Source organism: Panthera leo, chromosome B3 (assembly GCF_018350215.1).
Source record: "Panthera leo isolate Ple1 chromosome B3, P.leo_Ple1_pat1.1, whole genome shotgun sequence".
NCBI lineage: Eukaryota > Metazoa > Chordata > Mammalia > Carnivora > Felidae > Panthera > Panthera leo.
The window spans coordinates 133,356,781-133,379,824 of NC_056684.1; the positions used below are offsets into that span (position 1 = coordinate 133,356,781).

General features: G+C 43.9%; 1 protein-coding gene across 11 annotated transcripts in view; it reads right to left on the bottom strand.

The window, feature by feature from the left end:
- The window catches only part of TTC7B (tetratricopeptide repeat domain 7B), a 254,266-nt gene that overhangs the window by 126,856 nt on the left and 104,366 nt on the right, over window positions 1-23,044 (bottom strand). For all 11 annotated transcript variants that reach the window (XM_042944076.1, XM_042944086.1, XM_042944078.1 and 8 more), the window contains 4 exons: window positions 19,472-19,550; window positions 13,470-13,642; window positions 5,501-5,564; window positions 1,272-1,409 (listed from right to left, as the gene is read on the bottom strand). In XM_042944076.1, coding sequence (XP_042800010.1) covers window positions 1,272-1,409; window positions 5,501-5,564; window positions 13,470-13,642; window positions 19,472-19,550 — 454 coding nt within the window. The remainder of the gene's footprint in view (window positions 1-1,271; window positions 1,410-5,500; window positions 5,565-13,469; window positions 13,643-19,471; window positions 19,551-23,044) is intronic.

A 23,044-nucleotide genomic window follows, 5' to 3' on the forward strand; every position in this document is an offset into this window, starting at 1 on the left:
GCAGACACACAAACCGCAATCACGCTCGGACCCAGAGAGATGCTTTAGCGGTTTGTCTAGAGGAAAAACGTTCACCTTAAAAGAACTCAACGGAGAGCTGGGTGGCCCTGTCCCCACGGACAGGCTCCACGGTGGACACGGCAGATGGGAACTCAGCCGGCCAGGAGGAGAGGGGCCGGGGAAATCAAAGCACCCACGGTGGCAAAGAATCTGGGCAGCGTCCCCAGGGGCATATCGTGTGCGACAGGAACATCTGGACACACTGAGCCCCGGCCTGTGAGGGGCTTTTTTTGAAGACTGAGTAACCATTGCCCTGTATAGTCACCAAACCGAAGCCTAAAAAAAGACCCGGGCCGCGCAGGCTCATCTGTTCTCCAAGGCTCCTGCCTAATGTGGCGAAGCACCGGCGAGAGGGTGAGCCGGGTGCTTATCTGATTTCAGCCAATCTGTTACTGTATTTCATTCCCTGTCCTCGTGCCCAGAGGCTGTTGCAATGTGTATAAATTTAGAAAGAAAAAGATAAATAACATGGAAAAGTCCATTTTAACAAAATGAGTTGTTTTCTTTCTTTTCTTTCTTTCTTCTTACTCCACTAAAGAAAGGACAAAGTGATCGTGTTACTTATTTAGCCCTTACCATGGTGGAATTTGGTATTCTGGGCAGCAGCTCAATAATGCATGACCGCAGCCCAAGATTAACTAGCTTCTTCTGAAATTGTAAAATAGTCAAGCTTCCATCCCAAATATTTTTTAGAAGCTGAAGGAACAAAATGACAGTACCTCGCCCAAGATCTGTAATCAACTAGAGTGTCTTCTCATCGAGCCAAAATCTCTGAACGAAGACTGTGTTTACCGACACGAATGTCTATGCCAGCTCACTGACCACACACGGCGGTGCCATTTTGCCCCAGGAGTTATGCGTCGATGCTTTAAATAAGGTAAAACCTTCATAAGGACATTAGTATCACGGATGGGAGGTTTGGGGTTACGGTAGAAATTACCCTCAAAGAGAAACTGCTTGAGAAATGCTTGCCTTCCCTCACACGCAAATTCACAGCCAGTGGGTTTATGGGCCAAGGTAGGAAGTCACCACCAGTGGATTCTACAAGCTAATCATTTAGCCCAATTCCCACTCCACAGAGTTAAGTGATGGGCCCAAGGTCACGTGGCTGCCAGTGGCAGAGGGGTCAGGACCAGGTCTCACAGCCCTTCCCCGGGCTTATTCTGCTGGCACCACTCCCCACCGGAAAGTACCAGATTCAAGCGCTATACCTCCGACAGCATCTCGTACTGGCCTCTCCTCCCAAGGGCAATGGTCAGCAAATCGTAGACCACAGACGCGCTCTGCAAGCTGATGAGGCGGTCACTCTTGTGCTCGGGTATCCGGCTCAGCACAGCGTCCCGGTTGGCCTGAAAACAACGCAGAAGAGAGAAGCAGATGGTGAGCCAGTCCCTGCACACTGCCAGTGTTCGGGGCAGAGAAGCCATCTAGGCCCTCCTGCCCCTCACAGCTTGCCGAGGGCCTGGAGACAGGGGAAGGAACGAGTACGGGGCTTGTCACCTTGGGCTGTTTATTCAAATTCCCCAGAGCACTGCAGCACATGGTACAGGGTGTTATCCAAACACGAAGGCCCGGAGATATGGTTCTAGAGGACGCTCGGTACCTGTCAGCAGGCATTTGAGGGAAGCTTTGGGGGCTGATGGGGAGCAGGGTGGTTTCTCCTGGGCTCGGGCTCACAGCCAGGCTCTGCGGACACAGCCAGTGCTCTGGGGCAGCCCTGCTGTGCCTTGCCTGTAGGTCCTTCTTCTGCTCTACATTAAAGAGCAGGGGGGAAATCCCCAGTCCCATGTTCCCATCATCAAAGGGTGCCATTACGTTGTGTCACTCCTGCGGAGACATGTGGTCCTTTTCCTGTGTCACTAAAGCAACATTCAAATCCCTATATGGCACCTTCCCTGGAACAGACTACAAAGACTAATGCAATCTTGTTTAGGGAAGCACAGAACAGCTGTATCAGAGAAACCAAGAAGCAAACAGATTTTTGTCTTAAAAGATATTACTGAGGACTCAAGAGATCACCTTGCCTATTTTCCATCGCTGCTGCTTGGCACAGAAAGACAGCAGGCACATTCAAACTTATTAATCTCATCTATCTGGAAATCAAATGCTCTTTACGACAACTTGTTTTCGTTACTTCCGAAATTTAATTTCTCTACAGATTCTCCACACATATCCCATGTATCAGGGACGCTACCTACTCTAACCATTTTCTTTTTCTCCCTAATAGAGAGCCGGAATCAACTAAGTTAGATTTTGCCTGTCTTTGTTCCCCCTGCTAGTTAACAGAAGTCTCCAGATCTATCCACCTCTAGGAGGACAGAAGGGGCCCGTTGGTTTTTCCTGTGAAGGGGTGCCTGAGATACCAGGGTCGCTTGTCCAGGCCGGCTGATGATCATCTCCCTGCCTGACATTTGGAATGGGCGTGCGCACACCTTCTCTCTCACAAACGAGACAAAATGCTTTCTCTGTGTGTGAGTCCGAGGCACTCACTTTTAGCCACCCATCAGTACTTACTGACTCGAAAACTCCTTGCTCTTAAATGTCAAAGACAAATAAGAATACATAAGACAGGCCACTTCCTACAAAGTGAGTCATCTCTTATGGATACAAGCCTACTTTTGAAGATTTCATTCTAAGGTTTTCTTGTTAGGAGTGTCTTTGAGCCAAGAAAAGAAACCCTGAGGGAAATAGGAGGGCCTCCTGTAAGGGGTCTCATTTTATTTACTTGCCATAAATGTTCCATACTGAGACCAATGCCTGGAAGAGAACAAAACAAAGCAAAACAAAGCAAAATACTACTTAGGGGATATTTTCAAGTTATGCCAAGCACACACTTTTTTTTTTTTTTTTAATTCTTAGAGAAAATCTATCGACGTCTTTTGATTAAAACCTCAATGCATCCACAGATAATAAATACCGCAGAACACCGTGTCGGTGGTAATTGTGGAAATGTAGTTCTGATGACCCCTTTCTCCTGGGGAAACTTCATTTGACACTTTCTTGCAGGTGGAGAGACTACGGATGAATTGACTTTTCTAAGTTAAAGTCAGAACCAACGAAGATACAATTTTCTCAGATACCAAAAAAAACACAGCAATTCTCAACTGGTTCTGAAATTGAACACATGAAACTTTCTGTCTATAAGCTGAAAAATCAAGAAGTCAAGGAACACGAAAAAAGGCTTGCAAAGGCAACTTAACTGAGACTTCTACCTACATAATTATGGAATAATTTACAGGGAGAGCACAGTCATTTTGGTTGGAAACCCAGACCTCCATATTTACTGATGATGTCATTGGATTTCACCATCCTCTGAAGAGAGTTTCCAGAAATTCAATACCACAGAGCCAAATCTGACTGCCTCAAAGGGATCTCAATTTTGAGTATTATTAGTTTCTATCATTTCAATTAAGGAGCAGGAAAGTTGGAGACATCATTCCCAAGACATCTCCACTTAGAGCGAGCATTTCAGAGATGTGCCTGTGTCTTCCAAACTCTAAACTGGAACACACAACCTGACCACAGAACACCATATTTTCAATCAGAATTGTCCCAGAAATCTAAAATGTGTGGTCACCACTCTTTCAGAACTTTTACAACGTCACCATCCCAGTCTGCCCAAATGAAACTAACTGCTAGGTTGTGGAGAGCCCCGCCTAGAAGGAGGGCACGAGAGCTAGGAGGCCAACGCGAGCTGGCCCCCACCAAAGAACTGATGACGAAGCGCGGAGAGACCGGCTCGTTCGCAAAACAGTTCCCGAATGCCACAGAGTGCCAGCCTGTTCACATATATGCTTTCCCTGACTGTGCCAAGGCAGAGTAGAGAATGTAAATGACACCGTTCTAAGTTACCAGCTGACAGTCAAGGAAAGATGAGTCAAGGGGGCAACCTGTTTCCTTCAGAGGAAGTAAGGCCAATGACGTCAAAGAGGTTCCAAATAAAAAGCAGTGGTAACTCAAGCAGTCTTGCTCCTGTAAACATCTCTGGGCCATTTCACAGAACAAGGAAACCCAAAGCTCGAAATTAAGGCAAGGATGCTAGCCTCCCTGACTAATCCCAGCCTCTTCCAATCCCTCCTTCGCTCAGCATACAGCCTTCTTCTTGTGTTCCATTTCTAAATCTTCTTCAGCTGAGCGCATTTCATGCCTCCATTTAAACTGCACACTTGGGGAAGAAGGAAACCACCTTCTCTCGCTTCAGTTTCGATTCCTTTTCTTCCACCTTCTCCACCTGCTTGCCTGGTGAGGAGGGGGTTATGAGAGGATGCAGCCTCATCTGGAAAGAGCAACAGACCACTGTGGGATGCATCCGTTTTGCCTGCTCTGGTCCTCATCTACAGAATGAGTGAATGGGTGGGAGGATATCTAGGTCCTTCCAAGTTCCAGGAGCCTCGCCATTCTGCTCAGGTGCTTAGCACACACCATTTAGGTGCTAACGTACTAACTACTATAACACAGATTGCTTCTCAGAGTTTCAAGCCAGGCGGTCATGACTAGTGATATGCAGAGTAGAAACCCAATAAATGGTGAGTAATGAAACACTAGATGTAAACTTTGATATTCTGGCCAGACATTACGAAAACATTTCAAAGGAATCTGATGGCCTGGCAAAAACTCCCGCACAACAGCAGAGCAGGTAACAGGAGCGAGCTCTCACGGCCAGGGACTCTGCAATGCCCGGGGAGCGGGCGGGAGACCTGTCCAAGGAGCTGAGTCTGCTCCATCGGGCTCCTGCTTTAAAAACCAGAGGTTCGGGGCGCCTGGGTGGCTCAGTCGGTTAAGCGTCCGACTTCAGCTCAGGTCACGATCTCACGGTTCATGAGTTCAAGCCCTGTGTCAGGCTCTGTGCTGACAGGGCAGAGCCTTCAGAATCTGTCTGTCTGTCTGTCTGTCTCTCTCTCAGTCCCTCCCCCGCTTGTGCTCTTTCTCTCTCAAAAATAAATAAAACATTTTTAAAAATTAAAAAAAAAAAAAAAAAAGAGGTTCGCATACACCACAAGTTATTTATCCCTAAACTCTCCCTCCCACCCAGGCAAGTTGAGAAGGCTCGAAAAGGTTACCCTCTGGGGGCTTCCTTCCCTTTTTAGGGTTACTTTGATGGTCTTTTTAGCTGCAGTTTTCCGATACACAACTGTGCTAGTGTTCCATCAATAATCACTAGGTGGGCAAATAAATGAACTCAGATGCCTGTTACCTACTAGGGCAGACAAGTCCCATGTCCCAAGCTGACATTAACCTACAGGAGACATTTCTAACCATTCCAAGAATTAAGAAACATCCCTCTTTTCAAACCCCCGTTGTTTTTCCCCCCACCCAGCTATCCCCTCTAGAAAGTATTCTTCTCCAAAGAAAAACAGCCACTGTACTGATGGAGTCACCATATCACAAACAGGACTGTAGGAAGAGGGGAAAGAAAAATGTAAAAACACATTCTACTTACCATTGATTCACTGATCAGCAGTAACAACAGGGCTTCTTCAGTATTTTCTTGAGGACAAAAAATGCTGTGTAAAGAAAATCAAATGTTATACATGGCACTTTCAAAATAATATAATGAACGGAACTGATTATTAAAAGCTTTTAGATTTTTTATATAGAATCCACACAAAAAAATACTGTATCATCTGGACACTTGAATTAATTTGCTTATTTCTATGGCAATCTATGGAAGTTTTAACTATATTTTAACTATGCATTTTAATAGCAGGCAGCAGAGTGAAGTAAAGCTGTAAAAACCACATTCAAAGCCCAAATAACATATATGCCAATTACAGAGGCAGAAATTTGCTACAAACTGACATTACCTCCATGATAAAGCTCTCTCTTAAACCCATTATGGGGTATCGATTATAGGCATTTTACTAAGCAGGTGTCTGCTTACCTATTTCTTGCTAACTGCCGTATCTTATATTGTCCATTAGATGAAATAAGAGATTGGAAGCAATTTTAGAGTTTGAATCATTTCTAGAATACTGTAAGAATTTGGCGAGCCACCTTAGTTAAACACACATGTTCGTTACAGGGTGGCCCGCAAGAGCTAGCTGTCTTATTAATCTGTTTTATGGAAGTTGGCTGAGCTATACAACATCTTGGATTGAAAGAAAAAGCTTTTAAGCTCAATGTTGCTCCTCGAGATTAGAGAACAAAAAACCCCAAACATACCCCCAATCTCCATTCTTTATAGCCTATAGCCTTGCGCTTTGAGCATTTTTAAAGACTTATAGCATTTTTTCCCTCTGTTCTAAAAGCTCTAGAATCCTTTGAGTAGAATTGGAAGTGTTATCACCAACTGAGCCAAACTCGACTCTTTCACGGAAAGGAAGGGGAGTGCAATAAAAATGAACTTGGTTAAAAACACACAAACAAGGGGCGCCTGGGTGGCTCAGTCGTTTAAGCGTCCGACTTTGGCTCAGGTCATGATCTCACAGTTTGTGAGTTCGAGACTTGTGTCAGGCTCTGTGCTGACAGCTCAGAGCCTGGAGCCTGCTTTGGATTCTGTCTGTCTATCTGTCTCTCTCTCTCCTTCTGCCCCGCCCCCACTTGTGCTCTGTTTCTCTCTCTCTCTCTCTCTCAAAAATAAATAAAGCATAAAAAAATTTTTTTAAACAAACAACCCCCCCCCCCGAAACAACAAAACAAAACAAATGTCCTGGACGTTTTGGAGACGATTAAAAAAGAATAAATCTTCCCAGTGATAACATCACAATCATTTCAGAGATGGGATGATTCCCCCACCAAAATGGTGAAAAAAATGTCTTCCACATCATTATAGATCCTTGTTTTCTCTGAAGTGCTGGCAACTTTTGTATGGCGACAAAGGACCGTGAAGAGCAAGACAGAAAAAGCACAGGGCCTGGTTCTCTTTTTACAACTCTGACGTCCCTAGAGGTAAGGAAACCACCTGTGGATGGTTCCCGTTGCTCTTGTGGGCTAAAATTTTACGAAAAAGCTGGCCTGTAAATGATGAGCAAGATTCTGGGATTTGCAGTGAATTTCCTAAAGGAGGTAGCTTGAGGTGAGCTGGGTTTTTCAGAGACGGAACTCTTCTTTCTCCTTAAATTCAGAAATAGAGCCTACAGAATTTGAATGAAGAGTGCTCGTGTGTGTGTGTGTGTGTGTGTGTGTGTCCACCCAGCAATCATTTCCTGATATTCTGGCTCCAGCTTACATACAACTGGGACCTTACAAATAAGGCAGTAGCATTAACCTTTTTTCTCATGGCTAGCCAGTTCTGCATTGTCCAGACTAATTGAAAAGAAGAGAGAGCCCATGCTAATTGTGACTTAACACCAGCCAATTCAGTCCATGGATAATCCCTAAATTCCATTTGAGCCATCCAGCCTGCTTAAATGCTAAGTTGTGTTATTTTTACCAGAGCTGCTAACAAGTAACACATTAACTGATTCTAATTCCACTTCCTCTACCCTTCCTTTCGAGGCAGGCGAGATGGGTACTCAGGAGCACTGCAAAGCTCTCAGGGCTGGCAGGAGGAAATGGGGGGTGAGAGAAGGAGGAAGGGTAGTTTTAAGGGGCATGTTGAAAAACTATATATCAGAATGCACCCCTTCCAGTACTTATGGATTCTCTAGACCCATTTCTGTCCATTCCTCCCTTCTTCTCTGTTGAACCTGATGTGGAGCTCAGGGTGGATGTCGGAATTGTGACAGTCTCCTGGTGGGGACCAAGAGCCTCAGGGGAGGTCTCAGGGTGCTTGGGTCTCAGCCTTGTGGAGCGGGAAAGCTGGGGCTCTAGACCCACAGGACATTGACTAAAGGGTAGGGTGCAGGATTCAAAGGAGCAGAGAGAAAACAGGGCCCGTGGGGGGTGAGGACAAGCTCCTGGGGGACAGACTGGTGGCCAGCGGAGGGGGTGGAAGCACAGTGCTGCTGGGTAAGATGGAAGGACTGCACTGAAAGCCCAGCCACATTACTAACTCACGGGCTGACCTGCAGGCAAGCCACTCATTTTCTGACTTTGGATGAAATTTACCAACTCACTGTCTGACTCTACACAAAAGAAACAAGGACAAGAAGCTTCACTTATAAATAGTGATCGTGACCTTGCTGAGGTTCCCACATAACAGCCCTTTCTTAAAATTTTCCCAGATAGGTGAAAAATGTCACTGTATGTGGTAGAAACCATCATACAAAAGAAATCAATCCAATTTTATCCAACTGCCGTTCATCTTTCTGTCATCTTTAGCCATTACACAACTAATGACGACTCGGATGTCTGGAAGTCAACGGCACCATCTGGGAGTCAAAGCAGACCCTATTTAGGTACAAAGATGGCCCTGAGCACCTCCGACCTGTAAGAAAGTTATGTGTAAGTAATGACGACATCAACTCCAAGGCCCAGCAATGGTGCCTTTTATTTTGACTATGTCTTGCCTGATTGTGATACTACTAAGGAATCTCTGGACAAATACAGCCTCTGAACCACAGCCAGTGGAGAAGAGCTGAAGAGTCAAAGCCAACAGGGCTGCAGCCCCACCCCATCCCCAAGTCACACTGTTAAAGATGCTGAGACAGAAAACACATCAGTCCCAGGTTTGTGTGGAAGGACAAGGATTCCAAGAAAGAAAAACTAACCATTAAGAGTACCTGCTGATTATGAGGGATCAGCTAGCCTGATGTGAGGATCAACCAGGCACACAATTCCATACAGGTCAACATCCCCTCATGACAAAGAAAGAAGGGTCCTTCGTTTGGATCAAGTCCCCTGAGCTATACTCTGGAGTGGACTGGGTGAGTCCCACAAAGCATATGGCCTTGGACGAGGCCTTCTGCGTTCCTGATGAGAAGACAGGCCCTCCACCATGACTGGAAGGTGGGCCATGTACACTAGAGGTGAGCCCAGGGCAGGAACCGGGGGCACAGGGGGTTGCTCACACAGCTTCAGTTCTGCCATCAGGTGGTTTTCCTGACCCTTCAAGCCCCCCATCTTCACACTTTAAACAGTGTCCTCATCTTTACCCAAAACCTGTGCACTGGCTCTGGGAGGTTCAGACCTATATTTAGAACTCCATGATAGTCACTCTCTCCTCCTGGGCCTACAAAGGAGTTCAGCACATCTGGCTCTAGGCTTTCAATAAATGTTCTCATCAACCACTTTCTGGCACAAAAGTAGTTTTTAATCTCCCTCCTTACTTTGCATAAATCACGAAGTCGAATATGCATTTAATGATCTAAGCCACCTCAAGTGTTCTTTACAAGGAGGAATACAATAGAAGGAAGATATACCTGACGTGTGTACACTAAAGGAACATGTGTAAGAATGTTCATTGTAGCACATTCTAGAAGGAGGAGTCAGATAAACACATGAACCAAAAAAATCAGATATTTTGAGTGCTATGATGAAAAATAAAGGAGCTAATGTGATAGAATATGCTCGGAAAGGACAGTTAGATACAGTAGCTGGGAATCCTTTCTGAGAAGATAACAGTTAAGCTATTTGGGCCAAGGCCTGGATGAGATGGAACCAGCCCCAACTGAGAAACAACTCCAACGTACATCATGAGCAGAACGGATCAATATATTAGAATACCTATGGAATACTGTGCAATAATGAAAACAGACTCCAACTGCATGCAAAAATATGGGTGAATCTCTCAAACATAATGTTAGAAGAAGTTAAACAGAAGAGTTCTTCATGTATTATTCCGTTTACGTAAATTAAAAAAAATGGGCCAAACTAATTATTGGGACAGAACTCAGGATGGTTTCCCTTGGATAGGGAACTTGGTAAAAAGTCATCAAGTTTTATACTTCTGGTTTATTTCTCTCAATGTGTGTCACGTATCAGTAAAAAGCTTACTTAAAAAATAAATAAGCAAAGATAAAAAAAAATTCCACATGGAAAGACCTAGAAGGAAGGAAGTAAAGAAGCCAATAGCATGTGCTCCCTCCCCTCTTTTCTATCTAGGATTCTCAACATCTGCTTTCCTTTCAAAATTCAAGATGGGGAGAGAATGAGCATCCTGTTTCCACTTCACATGCAGGCCACATTGACAAGGAGTGGAGTTTTCTGACAGAGCTCACTTTTCCATTATGACCAACTAGTCTGAAGGATTCTTACGATTTGCTGGAGCTAGAAGGCTCTGTGCCTCCTAAAGTCTGCTCTGTGCTCATATTTCTCATAAGAGACTGAGAAGGGGGAAGCATTTGGGACTATTGGCCAAGATGGGGTTTAATCATTATCTGTGGATTTCCTTTTTCACCTCCCAACTACCGCAAATGAATTGGTGGTAATGCCCTTCTCGCCACAGGGTTGACCAATCAGATAGTCCTGGTGACTAGGAAGCGCCAACACACGTGTAATCCCAACAGGCTTTCTCTGTTTACTAATAAACCAGGAATATCCCTGGGAACACACAAAACTAGAAACCTAAAAAATGATAGTAATGACTGAAGGAAATAAGGACCGTGTGGAAATTAATGAAATAGTGAATAGAGACACAATTAAAAAAAAGGAACAAAACTAAAATCTGGTTCTTTGAAAAGATCAATGAAATCTGATGAAGTCTGGCTTAGCATCTGAAAATTAATTAATGTAATACATTACATCAACAAAGAAAAAATGTACATGATCATTTTGATAGATGCAGAAAAAACATTTGACAAAATTAAATACCCTTTCACAAAAAAATTACTCAACAAACTAGTGATAGAAGGGATCTTTCTCAACCTAATAAAAGGTATATATGAAAACCCACAGCTAACCGCACACTTAATGGTGAAAGACTAGATGCTTTTCCCTCGTAAAATCAGGAATAAGACAAGGATGTCCGCCACTCTTGCCACTTCTATTCAACGTTATACCAGAGGTTCTAGCCAAGGCTATTAGGGAAGAAAATGAAATAAAAGTCACTTAAGTTGGAAAGTTAGACGTAAATCACCTCTATTTGCAGATGACATGATCTGGTATGTGGAAAATACTAAGGAATCTAAAAAACTATTTGAACTAATGAACTAGTTCGGCAAGATTGCAGTATAAAAGATCGATATAGAAAATCAATTGTATTCTATATATTTGTAATGAACAAACCAAAGACGAAATGAAGAAAACAATTCCACCTATGATATCATCCAAAAGAATAGCACACACAATAAGTTTCACAAAATAAGTGTAAAACTTTAACCCTAAAAATAACAAATCACTGCTGAAAGAAATCAAACAAAACCTAAATAAATGAAAAGACATCCCATGTTCATGGATCAGAAGACTTAATATTGTTAAGATGGCAACACTCCTCAAATTGATCTATGGGTTCAATGTAATTCCTATCAAAATCCTAGCTGCCTTTTCCCCCCCCCAGAAATGGACAAAAACTGATTTTAAAATTTATATGAAAATGCAAGGAACTGGGGGATGGGGGTGACAGCAGCTAAGAGGTACTGAGTTTATTTTTGGGGTAATGAAAATGTTCTAAAGTTGATTATGGTGATGGAAGCACAATTATATGACCATATTAAAAGCCACTGAACTATATACTTTAAATGAGTAAATTGTAAAGTATGTGAATCATATCTCAACGAAACGGTTAAAAAAAAACCCAACTGACTGTATCTGTGCAAAACGAAATTGTGACTTAGCAATCAGCCCTGGTATGGGAATCCTCTGGTGAACCAGTAATTGCATTTTCTAGATCTGCATGTTGCCTCCATAATTCTCCTTGGACAGATGGGGAAGTTGACGTCAGAACAGTGACAAAGTCTGAGTGGTTCACAAAATAAAGGAGAAGTGGCCGGCTCTATGAGCTTTTTTGCCTTCAAGAGGTGAGGCCACATTGGAATAACACGCAAAGAGACAGAGAGCTCTATCTATGTGTCCAGCTTGATCAGGGGAGGGAGTAAGAGCTGAGTTTCTCAATATACCTGGCATCTTATATACCTGTCAATTAAGAAACATGGAAAGCACACACACAAACACACACAAAAATCTCAGGTCTATTTTTAGGATGTAAGTTTCACTTTAAAAATGAACCCCAAACCTGCTTCTAAATAGTTCATAATGTGGAGTCAGCATTTTTAAAGTGAGAGTTTGGGAATTGTTAGGACAGATGTTCTGTGAATCCAGATAAGGACTAAGGAGTGAACACAGGCCATGAATTAAGCAAACTCATGGTTCAATGAGGCCATAAAAAGGGGGGATTAAATTAAAAGGGGATTAAACACAAATTAAAATAAGCCTAGGGAAAAAGTTAAGAATATGCTCACTCTGAATCCATACAAGAAATACAGTCTGAACAGGAAGATGATGACGGAGAGAAAAGCCAGGGTCAACATAAGAGGATTAAGAGAAGCTGCCTGGAGAAATGCTGTCCCCTTTGAAAATGCGACAATCATTTTCAGAAGTCACACATGTAGTATCTAGCAATACAGCAGCCTGCAGTCTCTCTGCCATTTTCCCGATTTGATTAACAACCGTGGAGGCTTCCATATGCATTCATACACGCCACCTTTCCCTCATGGAGAGATTCTGAAAAGCCATCATGCCTTGTCCTCGCAGGGACAGGCAAAGATGGGAAGGTGAGGCTCTAAGGGGAGGAATCAAGAGTGAGTCAACAACTGTCCCTGTCTCCTGGCCCTCTTCATGGTCTCTCCCTGCCACGTCCCCCTCCCCCAAATGGGGAGGGTCCACACGGAGACTGCAGTGGTTCCCTAGCCCACCTTCCTCAAAGGTGGTTAAGTCCCAGATTTAAAACTTAAAAAAATTAAGAGGATCTAAAAATGACATCATCTTCCAATCACTTACAAATTATTTAATTCTCCTTCTTCTTATAGATAATTCAGTTTAAAACAAATTTTTATTCATTTTTTTAATGTTTATTTTTATTCTTATTTTTGAGAGAGGGAGAGAGTGCGTGAGAGATGGGCAGAGGGGTAGGGGGGACAGAGGATCTGAAGTGGGCTCTGCGCTGAGAGCAGAGAGCCCAACGCAGGGCTTGAACTCACAAACGGTGAGATCACGACCTCAGCCGAAGTTCGGATGCTTAAGCGACTGAGCCACCTGGGCACCCCTAAAACAAATTTTTAAACAAAAAGATCAAGGAATTGCTGAAGAAAAGAAAAAAAGGTTAACTCTGGCTTACAAACAGATTTGTCGCTAATTGCTGGGTAATGCTAGGTTTCTTACAATAAATAGAATGAGAATCCCAAAGACCAACAGTGATGGCTGCAAACGGTGGCCAACCACCGAAATGAGAGAATTTTCCTACTTAAAATGCCCCACTGGTGCATAGATATTTGTAGAAGTTATGAAAAATAATGAGGTATATCTATTAAATTGGCAAATGAGACTTGTTGTCTGGTTCTCTTTTCGGGGAAGAATCTGCCCTTGAACTTCTACTCATCCTTGAGTTTTCCCCCAATCCCCTAACCTACAAATGAGGACATCAACTGCCATACTTCTCTCCTGAGTAGACGCGGGCTTTCCGAGGCAGGGTGTAGGTTTTGGTGTTTGCTCCTTTCCGGAGAGGATCGTCCAGAGGTGACTGGCAGGGTGGATCCTCCAGGGGGTTCCAGTAGCTCTGTTCACACATACCCCGCAACAAGATCTCCGCCAACTGCCTGGCTATTGTCTGGAAACACAAGGGAGGAAAGGCATAGCTATGAATCAATTTTGTATCATTCATTCACTCGTTCACTCATTCAATAAATATTTTGCAGTCATCATTTTGTGCTAGGCACAATTCCAAGACTCATGCTTAAAAATTTTTTACTTCTCTGATGAAAATTATATCAGTTGGTAACAAAAAATAAGATACAATACAGCAAGATAGTTGAACCATTTTGAAACACAAGTTCATGTCCTTGGAATGCCACCCTGCCTCTGAAACGCTAAACGTGTTTTATGCCTAAAGCAACTGAAACTTTGAGTTAAGTTCTCTCCCAAAAGCTCTTGTAACAGGTGAACTGCAAATATTTTCATCACCTCCCAACAGATCCCTGCTGAAACCCAAACTTGGCATCAACCTAGATGACGTTATTCCTGAAAAAAAAAAAAAAATCTCTTCGTTGATGGTAAGATGACAATCAGGGCAGATTTTTAGAATGCCTTCCCTCTTTGAAGTGCCACAGGCCAGTCCCATGGTGGCCCCATCCTGGGATTCAGCACCTGGGCACCTCGTTCCGGGCGCACCCTGGGCCTTGCGGCCCAAAGGCTCCTGCTGACCTTGTGCAACAGAGAAAGCAAGGTGGGGAGCGTGGCTGCTGATCAAGAGAGACCTCTTTTCAAAGCTGGATAGGTATCTCTTTTCTCACTGTGAAAACCCAGACATATCTGGGTCTTGCCATCCTGAGTTAGAAACAGATTTACTATGCTTTCCAAGCCCTCTGTCATGGAACATATAGAACAGTACCACGTAGGATGAATGGGAAGAGGGTGTGTGTGGCATCTACTAAGAAATAGTTCTTTGGCTGATGCGTATCAGTTCATTTACCTCATAATCTTCCAGAGATAAAGGAGAGGAGAAGTAAAAACAAACACACAAACAAACAAACCCACAAAATCTCTCTGAAAACAGAAGCATTGCACCTGAGGGTGGTCCAGGCTACCCCATGATCAGCCAAAGGTGGCAAAATAAAACTTCAACCATTAGGTTTTCCCACAAGGTTTTAGCATTCTTTAGAACACGCAGAGAATGCTGATCTTCCCTGAGGGCGAGACTTTTTTTTTTTTAATAAATATGTTCCAGGAGAGAACTCTGCTAGGTTTTCATCCACATGAAATCTCCTAAAACACCACAAGGAAACTTAAAAGCAACCAAATCACTAGCTTAGTGGTTTCTGATGACCACTGGGTAAAGGCAAATTTTCTTAATTATTCCCAAGTAAGACCCACTGGCTTTAAATGTCTACAAAAATGTGAAATTAAATGCACTCCTATCATCCCCAACTGAGCCATCTGTAAAGATCTCATAAGCACACAATTTTCAGGACCTGAACAGCTCCCGAACTGTTTTCTTAAACCTTCCATTATAGTTCCATTTCCATCTCATTGCAGTCATATACGTTAATGACTTCTGCTGGAAGCATCAACTGGCAGAAATAACCTCCACTCGCTATAGCTGAGGGGGAAAAAAAAACGTCAAAGGAGAAAAAATGAACGAGGAACTTCATTTTCTGGATATATCTGCCATGGAGGGATTCTGAAGTTATAAAAATCTCTGTCCTAAAAACAGTTTGCTTGTCCACTACTAGACAGCTCATGCGAGATCTCACTTTACCTCAGGGTATTAACCTTCCAGAGAGACTTTGAAAATAAGGTTTTGATGTGATTGCATATTTTAAGGGTGTCACTTCACCACTGCACTGCCGACTAGTTTGGTTGTGGGCACTGAGAGCCCACATGAAGTTCAGAACAGGAGATTAAATATGAGAAATTACCAGCAACATTACCAATGTCAATCAGACCTTCTACTTTTTTACACTCAGGTTTCATTTGCTTGCAGTTGAAAAGTTAACAAATTATTGGTAGCTATCAAAGTCAGAAGGAAAGAAAGGAGAGGAAGGGAGCCAGAAGCAAGTCAGGTTTTCATGTACAAATCCGTTTTGTAAATCCATTATGTAAATCCGTTTTGTATGTGTTTTTTAAATTGTGGTAAAATTTGCATAACATAAAATTTACTATTTTAACCATTTTGGTGTATAATCCAATGGCACTTAGTACCTTCAGTGCTATACAATCATCACCTCTATCTGGTTCCAGAATATCACCCCAAAAGGAAAGCCTGTACCCTTCTAGTAGTCACTACATTCCCCCCTTCCAGACCCTGGGAACAATTAATCTGCTTTTTGTCTCTGTAGATTTGCCTGTTTGGGACATTTCATAAAAATGGAATCACACAATTTGTGGCCTTTTTGTATCTGGCTTTTTCACTCAGCGTAATGTTTCCAAGGCTCACTTATGTTGTAGCCTGGGTCAGTCTTCACTCTTTTTGTGGCTGAATAATACTCCGTTGTGTGGACATACCACATTCTGTTTATCTAATCGTCAGCAGATAGACATTTGGATCGCTTCCATCTTTTGGCAATCATAAACAGTGCTGCTACGAACATTAACGTTCAAGTTTTTGTTTGAACACCTGCTTTCAGTTCCTTGGAGTGTTTCCCTAACAGTGGGGTTGCTGTAAATGTACTGTTAAGTCCTCAGCTATGGTCTCACCCCATAGAGCTTACAAAGCAACGTTTGCATCTCCTAAGTGTGTCATAAATTTGCAATGATCAGCTGATCCTTGAGGAATCCTGTGGTTATGAGCGGTATTAACTGGACAAGCTTTCTGATGTCTGGTGCAGACCAAGATACCAGTGAATAAGCCCACCAAACACAAAGTGCTTCTCAGCTGGGGAAGGCAAAGAATCCCTTGTGGAAATGAGAAAATAAAATTCTCGGGTCCTGCCCCAAACCTACTCAGTTGACATTTCTGGGGAAGGCAAAGAATCCCTTGTGGAAATGAGAAAATAAAATTCTCGGGTCCTGCCCCAAACCTACTCAGTTGACATTTCTGAGGTCAGGATTAGGGATGTGTACTTGTTCAAAAATGTTGCTCACATAATTCTGATGCACACCTTTGGTTCAGCCCTCAAGGAATTGGAAGCAGTTCAACCTAGGTCACGTGAGCCTCATCAACCAAGACCACAGGTCTACTCGCGCCTCAAGTCCAACACAGACAGGAAGTGACTCCTCTCGCGTCAGCACCAACCAGTTAGCAGCTGAAAATGCCCAGGGGCAACTCCAGTCTATCCAGACTTCTTTAGGAGCCTCTTCACGGTACTTCTCAGAAAAAAAAGGAAAACTAATTGAAAAAACTTCTCTCCCTTCCTGACATATCTTTATTCAGAATCCCACCTCATAGGATTTTTATAAGTTAAAGTACATTGATTGCAATACCACAAACCTTAGGCAATAGTGGAAGATATGCTCTAATTCTGTGAAAAATAATGTTGAAGTAAACAGCAGGCAGATCCCCATAGTGCACTCAATGTACTCGCATCTTCTAGTGGGGGAAAACCATTAATCTCCTTAATAAAATATGCTTTTGAGTCAACAATATGAACAAATGCATCATATTTAAGCAATCTTGAAAGACTGGATTTTTAATCAGCTCTTAAAACAATTATAAGAACACTTGCCAGTATAATCAGTTACTTTAATTGTGCTTCCAAATCTTAAAAGAACCTGTTCGTGCTGACCAGGCAAGGAGTGTTATGAAATGTTGGGAGGAGGTCAATCTGAGAGAAAAGACATTTGGCAATAATTTTTATCTATACTTTTTCAGGGTTTTGTTTTGTTTGGTTTTCCCTTAAAGAACTCTACAAATCAAAATGTCTAGTTTGAACTTCTTAAGGCACCTAAAAATCCCATCAATATATAAATAAATCTCACAGAGCAGGTGAAGTCTTGGTGCGGGGTAGGGGGTGGGGGGTGTAAAGTCACCCATCTTCCCTCATGCCCACTAATTCCAGGAAAGCCTCTGGCTTAGCCACCTGGCCCCATGACAGTTGCGCATCCTAAAACCCTGAAGACACCAAAAAGAAGATTCAGCCTCTCTTCCCACAACAGGAGTCTCTTGGCCTTGCCCAAGTGAAACTCTACCATGGCACGAAAAGGGGCCATGACGTGAGGAGGACAGTGGCATGGTAACAAGACAAAGGAAAGTGGAATCTTGTGTGGGGTTGTATGTGATATTCGCTTAGCTTCTGGTAAGCTCCAGACCTTCACCCAGACACCCCTTGGCTATGGCTCTGCAGGCCAAGCTATGGAGGTACCATCAATAAGTTCCCCCAGCAGGGAAAGTGTAAGGAGTAAAAGGAAGAGGGAGAACTTAAGTCAATAAGAGAGCCAAACAGTGATCAACAGCTTGGTTTATGGAACCAGCTTTTATATTTCTCCTCTGAGTTTTAGAGTCAATAGAACTAATCAAACAACTAAGTACTCTTCAGGATCTAATCTGCTTTTGCTCTGGTTAGGTTTTGGTGTGAAATCATCAGCAGACAACCGACTCCTTTGCTACACTGGCATCTGGGAGGGCTTACGTAGCCCCTGCCTTATGGGATGCATTCCTTAGGTTTCAAGAGCTAGCACTGACAATAAATACATAAAAAGATGCTCAACATCATTAACCATCAGGGAAATGTAAATTAAAACCACAATGAGACAGCACGTCACATGTACGGGGATGGCAACGACTAAAAAGACAACAGCAAGTGCTGTGAGGGATATGGAGAAATTGGAGGCCTCGTAACTTTCGGGGGGAATGTAAAATGGTGCGGCCACTTTGGAGAATCATCTGGCAGTTCCTCCAAATGTTAAACGTAGGGTTACCATATTACTCGACAATCAAAAAAGAATGAACTCTTGCCATTTGCAACAATGTGGGTAGAACTAGAGGGTATTACGCTAAGCGAAATTAGTCAGAGACAGACAAATACCATATGACTTCACTCATATGTGGAATTTAAGAGACAAAACAGATGAACAGAGGATAGGGAAACAAAAATAACATAAAAACAGGGAGGGGGACAAAACAGAAGAGGCTCTTAAATATAGAGAACAAACTGAGGGTTGCTGGAGGGGTGGTGGGTGGAGGGATGGCTAAATGGACAAGGGGTTAGTGGGGAGGACACTTGGAATGGGCCCTGGGTGTTATATGTAGGGGATGAATCACTGGTTTCCACTCCTGAAATCATTATTGCACTGTACGCTAACTAACTTGGATGTAAATTAAATCATTAATGAGTTAAACAAACAAACAAATGTAGAGCTACCGTCCGATCCAGCGATGCCAGTCCTAGGTACAAGAGTGTATATTTCCACCTAAAAACTCGCATGAGAATGTCCACTGCGGCATCGTTCATAGTCACCAACTCGTGGAAACAATCCAAACGTCCATCTGATGAACAGATACATGAGATGTGTTCTATCCATGCGGTGGGATAGTATTTGGTCACAAAAAGGAGGGAAGTGCTGATCCGTGCTACAACTTGGGTGAACCCTGAAAGCAGTGTGCTAAGGAGGCCAGTCATAAAAAGACCACATGGTACGTATCACCCCGTTTATCTGAAGTGTCCAAAACAGGCAGATCCATAAAAGCCAAAAAGAAATTAGTGGTTGCCGGAGGCCAGGGGAAAAGGGGAGCGTGGGGATTGACTACTGATAGGTATGGGGTTTCTCTTTGGGGATGAGAATGTTCTGGAATTAAATAGTAGTGACGGCTGAGCAATCTTGCGAGCATACTACAGACCAGTGACTTTAAATGGGTGAGATGCATAGTGTGGAAATTAGATCTCAATAAAGCTCATATATCTATGACAGAGGGGCAGCGGGACAGAGGGAGGGGAAGGGGGGCAAGGAGTGAGAACACCTGAAGTGCCCTTCTGGCCTCAATCAAGTTCTCCATCACACTCACCATTCGCAGGTTTTGAGTTGTTCTTGTTTCTACTGCTCTGAGGATCTCTCTAAATCTCCCGACTCCTCTTGTCAAGTTCCTGTGTGCACACAGAATTTGACAGGGTTTCCATCTGGCGCGCATTAATATTAAATATTTTATACACATATTTCAATGCATTTTGTCTACATAAAAGCTGTTGGCTAGATTTTCAGCAAACAATTATTCTGCACATGTCCATCCATCTTTGTTCAACTCTGAAAAATTTGGCCTGGGATTGGTGGTCTTTTGCGCTTCCACAGTCAGATTTCCTCAAGAAAAAAAAAAATGTGAAAATCAGTTCTAAGGTATAGAAGGAAGAAAGGAAGGAAGGAAGGGAAGGAGGGAGGGAGGGAGGGGAAAGGAAAGGAAAGGAAGGGAGGGAAGGAGGAAGGGAGGAAGAAAATGTAAGATATCTTGCAAGAGTTTCTCCTCAACCTTACAATGGCTCTGTAGTTTTCCTGCTCTATTGATTGGTGCTGAAATCTATCTTTTCACTTAAAAGGTGGGTGGCAACAGGGTACAGAAATGTCAGCACTGAATGCACTGTGGGTAAAGGCTTCCTGTTACTTGCGATTTTTATGGGCAAGACAAAGGTAACAGGTATGAAAACGGTGGGGTTCCACCAAGCAATCACTCTGCATCTTTGAGGACAGAAATCACTGTCCCCAAAACCCATCAAACCGGCCTTCCTCCCCCCAACCCTGCACCAACAAGAAAAAGCAAATGGTCAAAGGCCCTTCAGAGAGCAAATGCACGAGGACTGGAACCCGGAGCTGCCTGACTCTGCTCAGAACACATCTCCCCTCCCGGCCCCACACCTCCCAAGACAAACGGACAAATCATTGTTTAGTGACATCCCGGTGCAGATGTCCAGGCCCCTGCCCGTTGTCCTCCCTGAAAGCTGCGCCTGCCCTGCTCAGCTGGGAACACTTCCCATTTACATTGAGTGCTGCCACCACCTATGACATAACTCGGTGATATTTATAACTTGCTCATTAGGACACATCTCATCTTTCCAAAAAGCCGCAGAACGGGTCAGCCGGTACAAACCTGTCAGCCAGCCTCTGCCGGCTGGGACAGATGCTCTAGGTATTTGCCTCTCTTCTTGGGTGACATTTTAAATCATGCAAAGGTATGTAATCAAACTGAATGTGGGGTTTCTGTAGGTTACAAGCACTCACGCAGGCTGTTCCTTTGTATCTTATACCTACATGACGTCCCAGGACTCTCGTTCACAAGTACAGCCCTGGAACTTTAAGATAATAGTTTACTGGCGTATGTACATAAATACTCTCGGATTCCTCTCACCCACACATATCAGATGATACCAGATCAAAAGCTTTATGGTGACATAAAAAGAGAAGCGTGTGCTCAGGACTCTAAGCGACGCTAAAGAAAATCTAACAGAGGCGTGAATAAAAATTAGGTAATGGGCCCCAGGACATACAATCTCCTCTGCTTTCCCCTTCGTTTGTTTTTATGGGATCTGTGTTCACAGGCAACAAAGTACATTTGCTTTGGACTGAAGCTCAGCTCTCTTAAGTAACGGGGTGGGGGGTGGGGGAGGAAATAGCAACAGCTAAAAAAGGGATGGGTGTGGGCACGGTGGGCTAATTTTGTTCCAGAATCACAGACCAAGCTCCTACTGTGCGCAAAAGGAACGGCAGTTTGAACTGTAGGACGTAAGGGTGGGGCTGAGGGAACACAACTAAAGACCCAGTGTGTAAAGGGCTGTTTTTCCAGGGTGGAAATCAGGCCTGAAAGTAGCATCAAATCTGAATATGATGAGCCAGGGAAGGCTGCAAGATAGGCACTGGTCATTCAGAATGTCTCCCGCGCCCTGCTGGCAAAAGGGGACACTTATCCAGTTACAGACACACAGAATTTTCCAGCTAGACACGATCCAATGCAACCTAGTCCATTATGACACAGAAGTGAAATGGCTCGCTCAGGTTCACAAACCCAGTGAGAGAATGAGCTGGAAGCTTTCTCCTGGGTTCTATCACCTTTCTGGGCAAAAGAAATGTCAGCTCTGAAAGCCAAGTGAGGCTCTAGAAGAAAGAACAAAGTACGAATAAGAGAGCTCAGGTCTCTGTTTTGTAACATTTATATGCAAATCACTTCATATATACATAATACAGATTTTACCCGTTCCAGTGACCACAGCTAATGAGCTACTGCTAGGAAGTGGTTCACGATCCAAAAGAAAATGCGTCAGCCCAGGTGAAGCCTTCTGGAGGGTACTGCCTCGGCTGCCTTAAAAGAGAAAGGATGGCTGGAGAAACTCAACTACCCTCTGAGGGCCAGGAGGCTCTCCCGCGCGGGACCGAGGCCCCCTGCTGGATGACTGGAGGAAGTGTCTGGGCCTCAGGGGTGCGGCACAGGAGGGGGCTGATCAGCCTCTGGGTGCTTGTTCCCAAGGTACCCACGCTGCCTCTGAAGCAAACAGTTTTTCTCAACTGTTTCCACGGTATTTCTGGCGGGAGCTTTTCAGAATCGAATTGTTCCTCAAGCTCTGGGATCCTGCTTGTAAACAAAGGATCCACAGTGACCCCCGAAGGCCTCACCCCGCCGTGCCAATCAAACGAATGTGGCACCATCCACATGTGGGTGTCCGGCCACAGACCAGGCTGACAGCAGGAAGAAGGGGCTGGAGGTGAAAGATTTTAAATAGCAGAAGAGGAAGAAAGTTTCCCAGATGCAGAAACATCTCCTTCTCAGCAACTCCTATACCATTCATACATTTTTTTTTTAGGCACATAATTTTATTCAACCAATCATTTCCAACCGTTGCCATGACAGCAGGAAAAAAATTTAAGCTAGATGGATGATCATGACAGAAAGGAACAAAAAGGGGAAATTAACTTATAAGAATTATAGCCTAAATGCTATGAAATACTCCATTTTGAAGGAAATAAAAGCCACAGGATTGCCTTCATGTCTCTAAACTATTAGTTTATTCTTCAAATGTTGAGATCATTAAATATCTAGAATGAAATGTTGCTTAAAAACTCCACTCCAAAACGAAGACAAGGGAGGCCAGGACATTCCTTGGTTTTGAGGGTTTCCACAGACCCTCCACATTAGGTCACTGATTCCATTTCAACACCCTTGACTGAGAGAGCACAATGATGTCAGAATTCATTATGGCAAACTAGTCTCAAAATGAATGTTCCTGCCAGCCTGTGAGCAGCGGGCACTTTGGCAAGCTGTCAGAACTTGGGGTTCACCTCCCGCATCTTGCTTGGGTAAGCTTCCTGAGCTGGGTGCGTCTCCCTCCATGTGGAAAGGTTCCCAACAGCTCAGCTATCACCAAGGAGAAGGGGCCTGGGCGTCCCTTGAGCCCCAGCCGGTTGTCCAGTGTGACGAGCAGGCACAACCCTGCCTTCCCTTGCCAACATCCCTGTGTGTCCCCAACCCTGTGGGGAGAGCTTGGGCCAGTCCCACCGCCTTGCTCGTGTTCAAACCCAGGCAACCTACTGCTCTGTCTTGACAGGAAAGCCCGCCCACTTTTCCCAGGGACGCGTTCTGTTCCTGGTGACCTACTTGCAC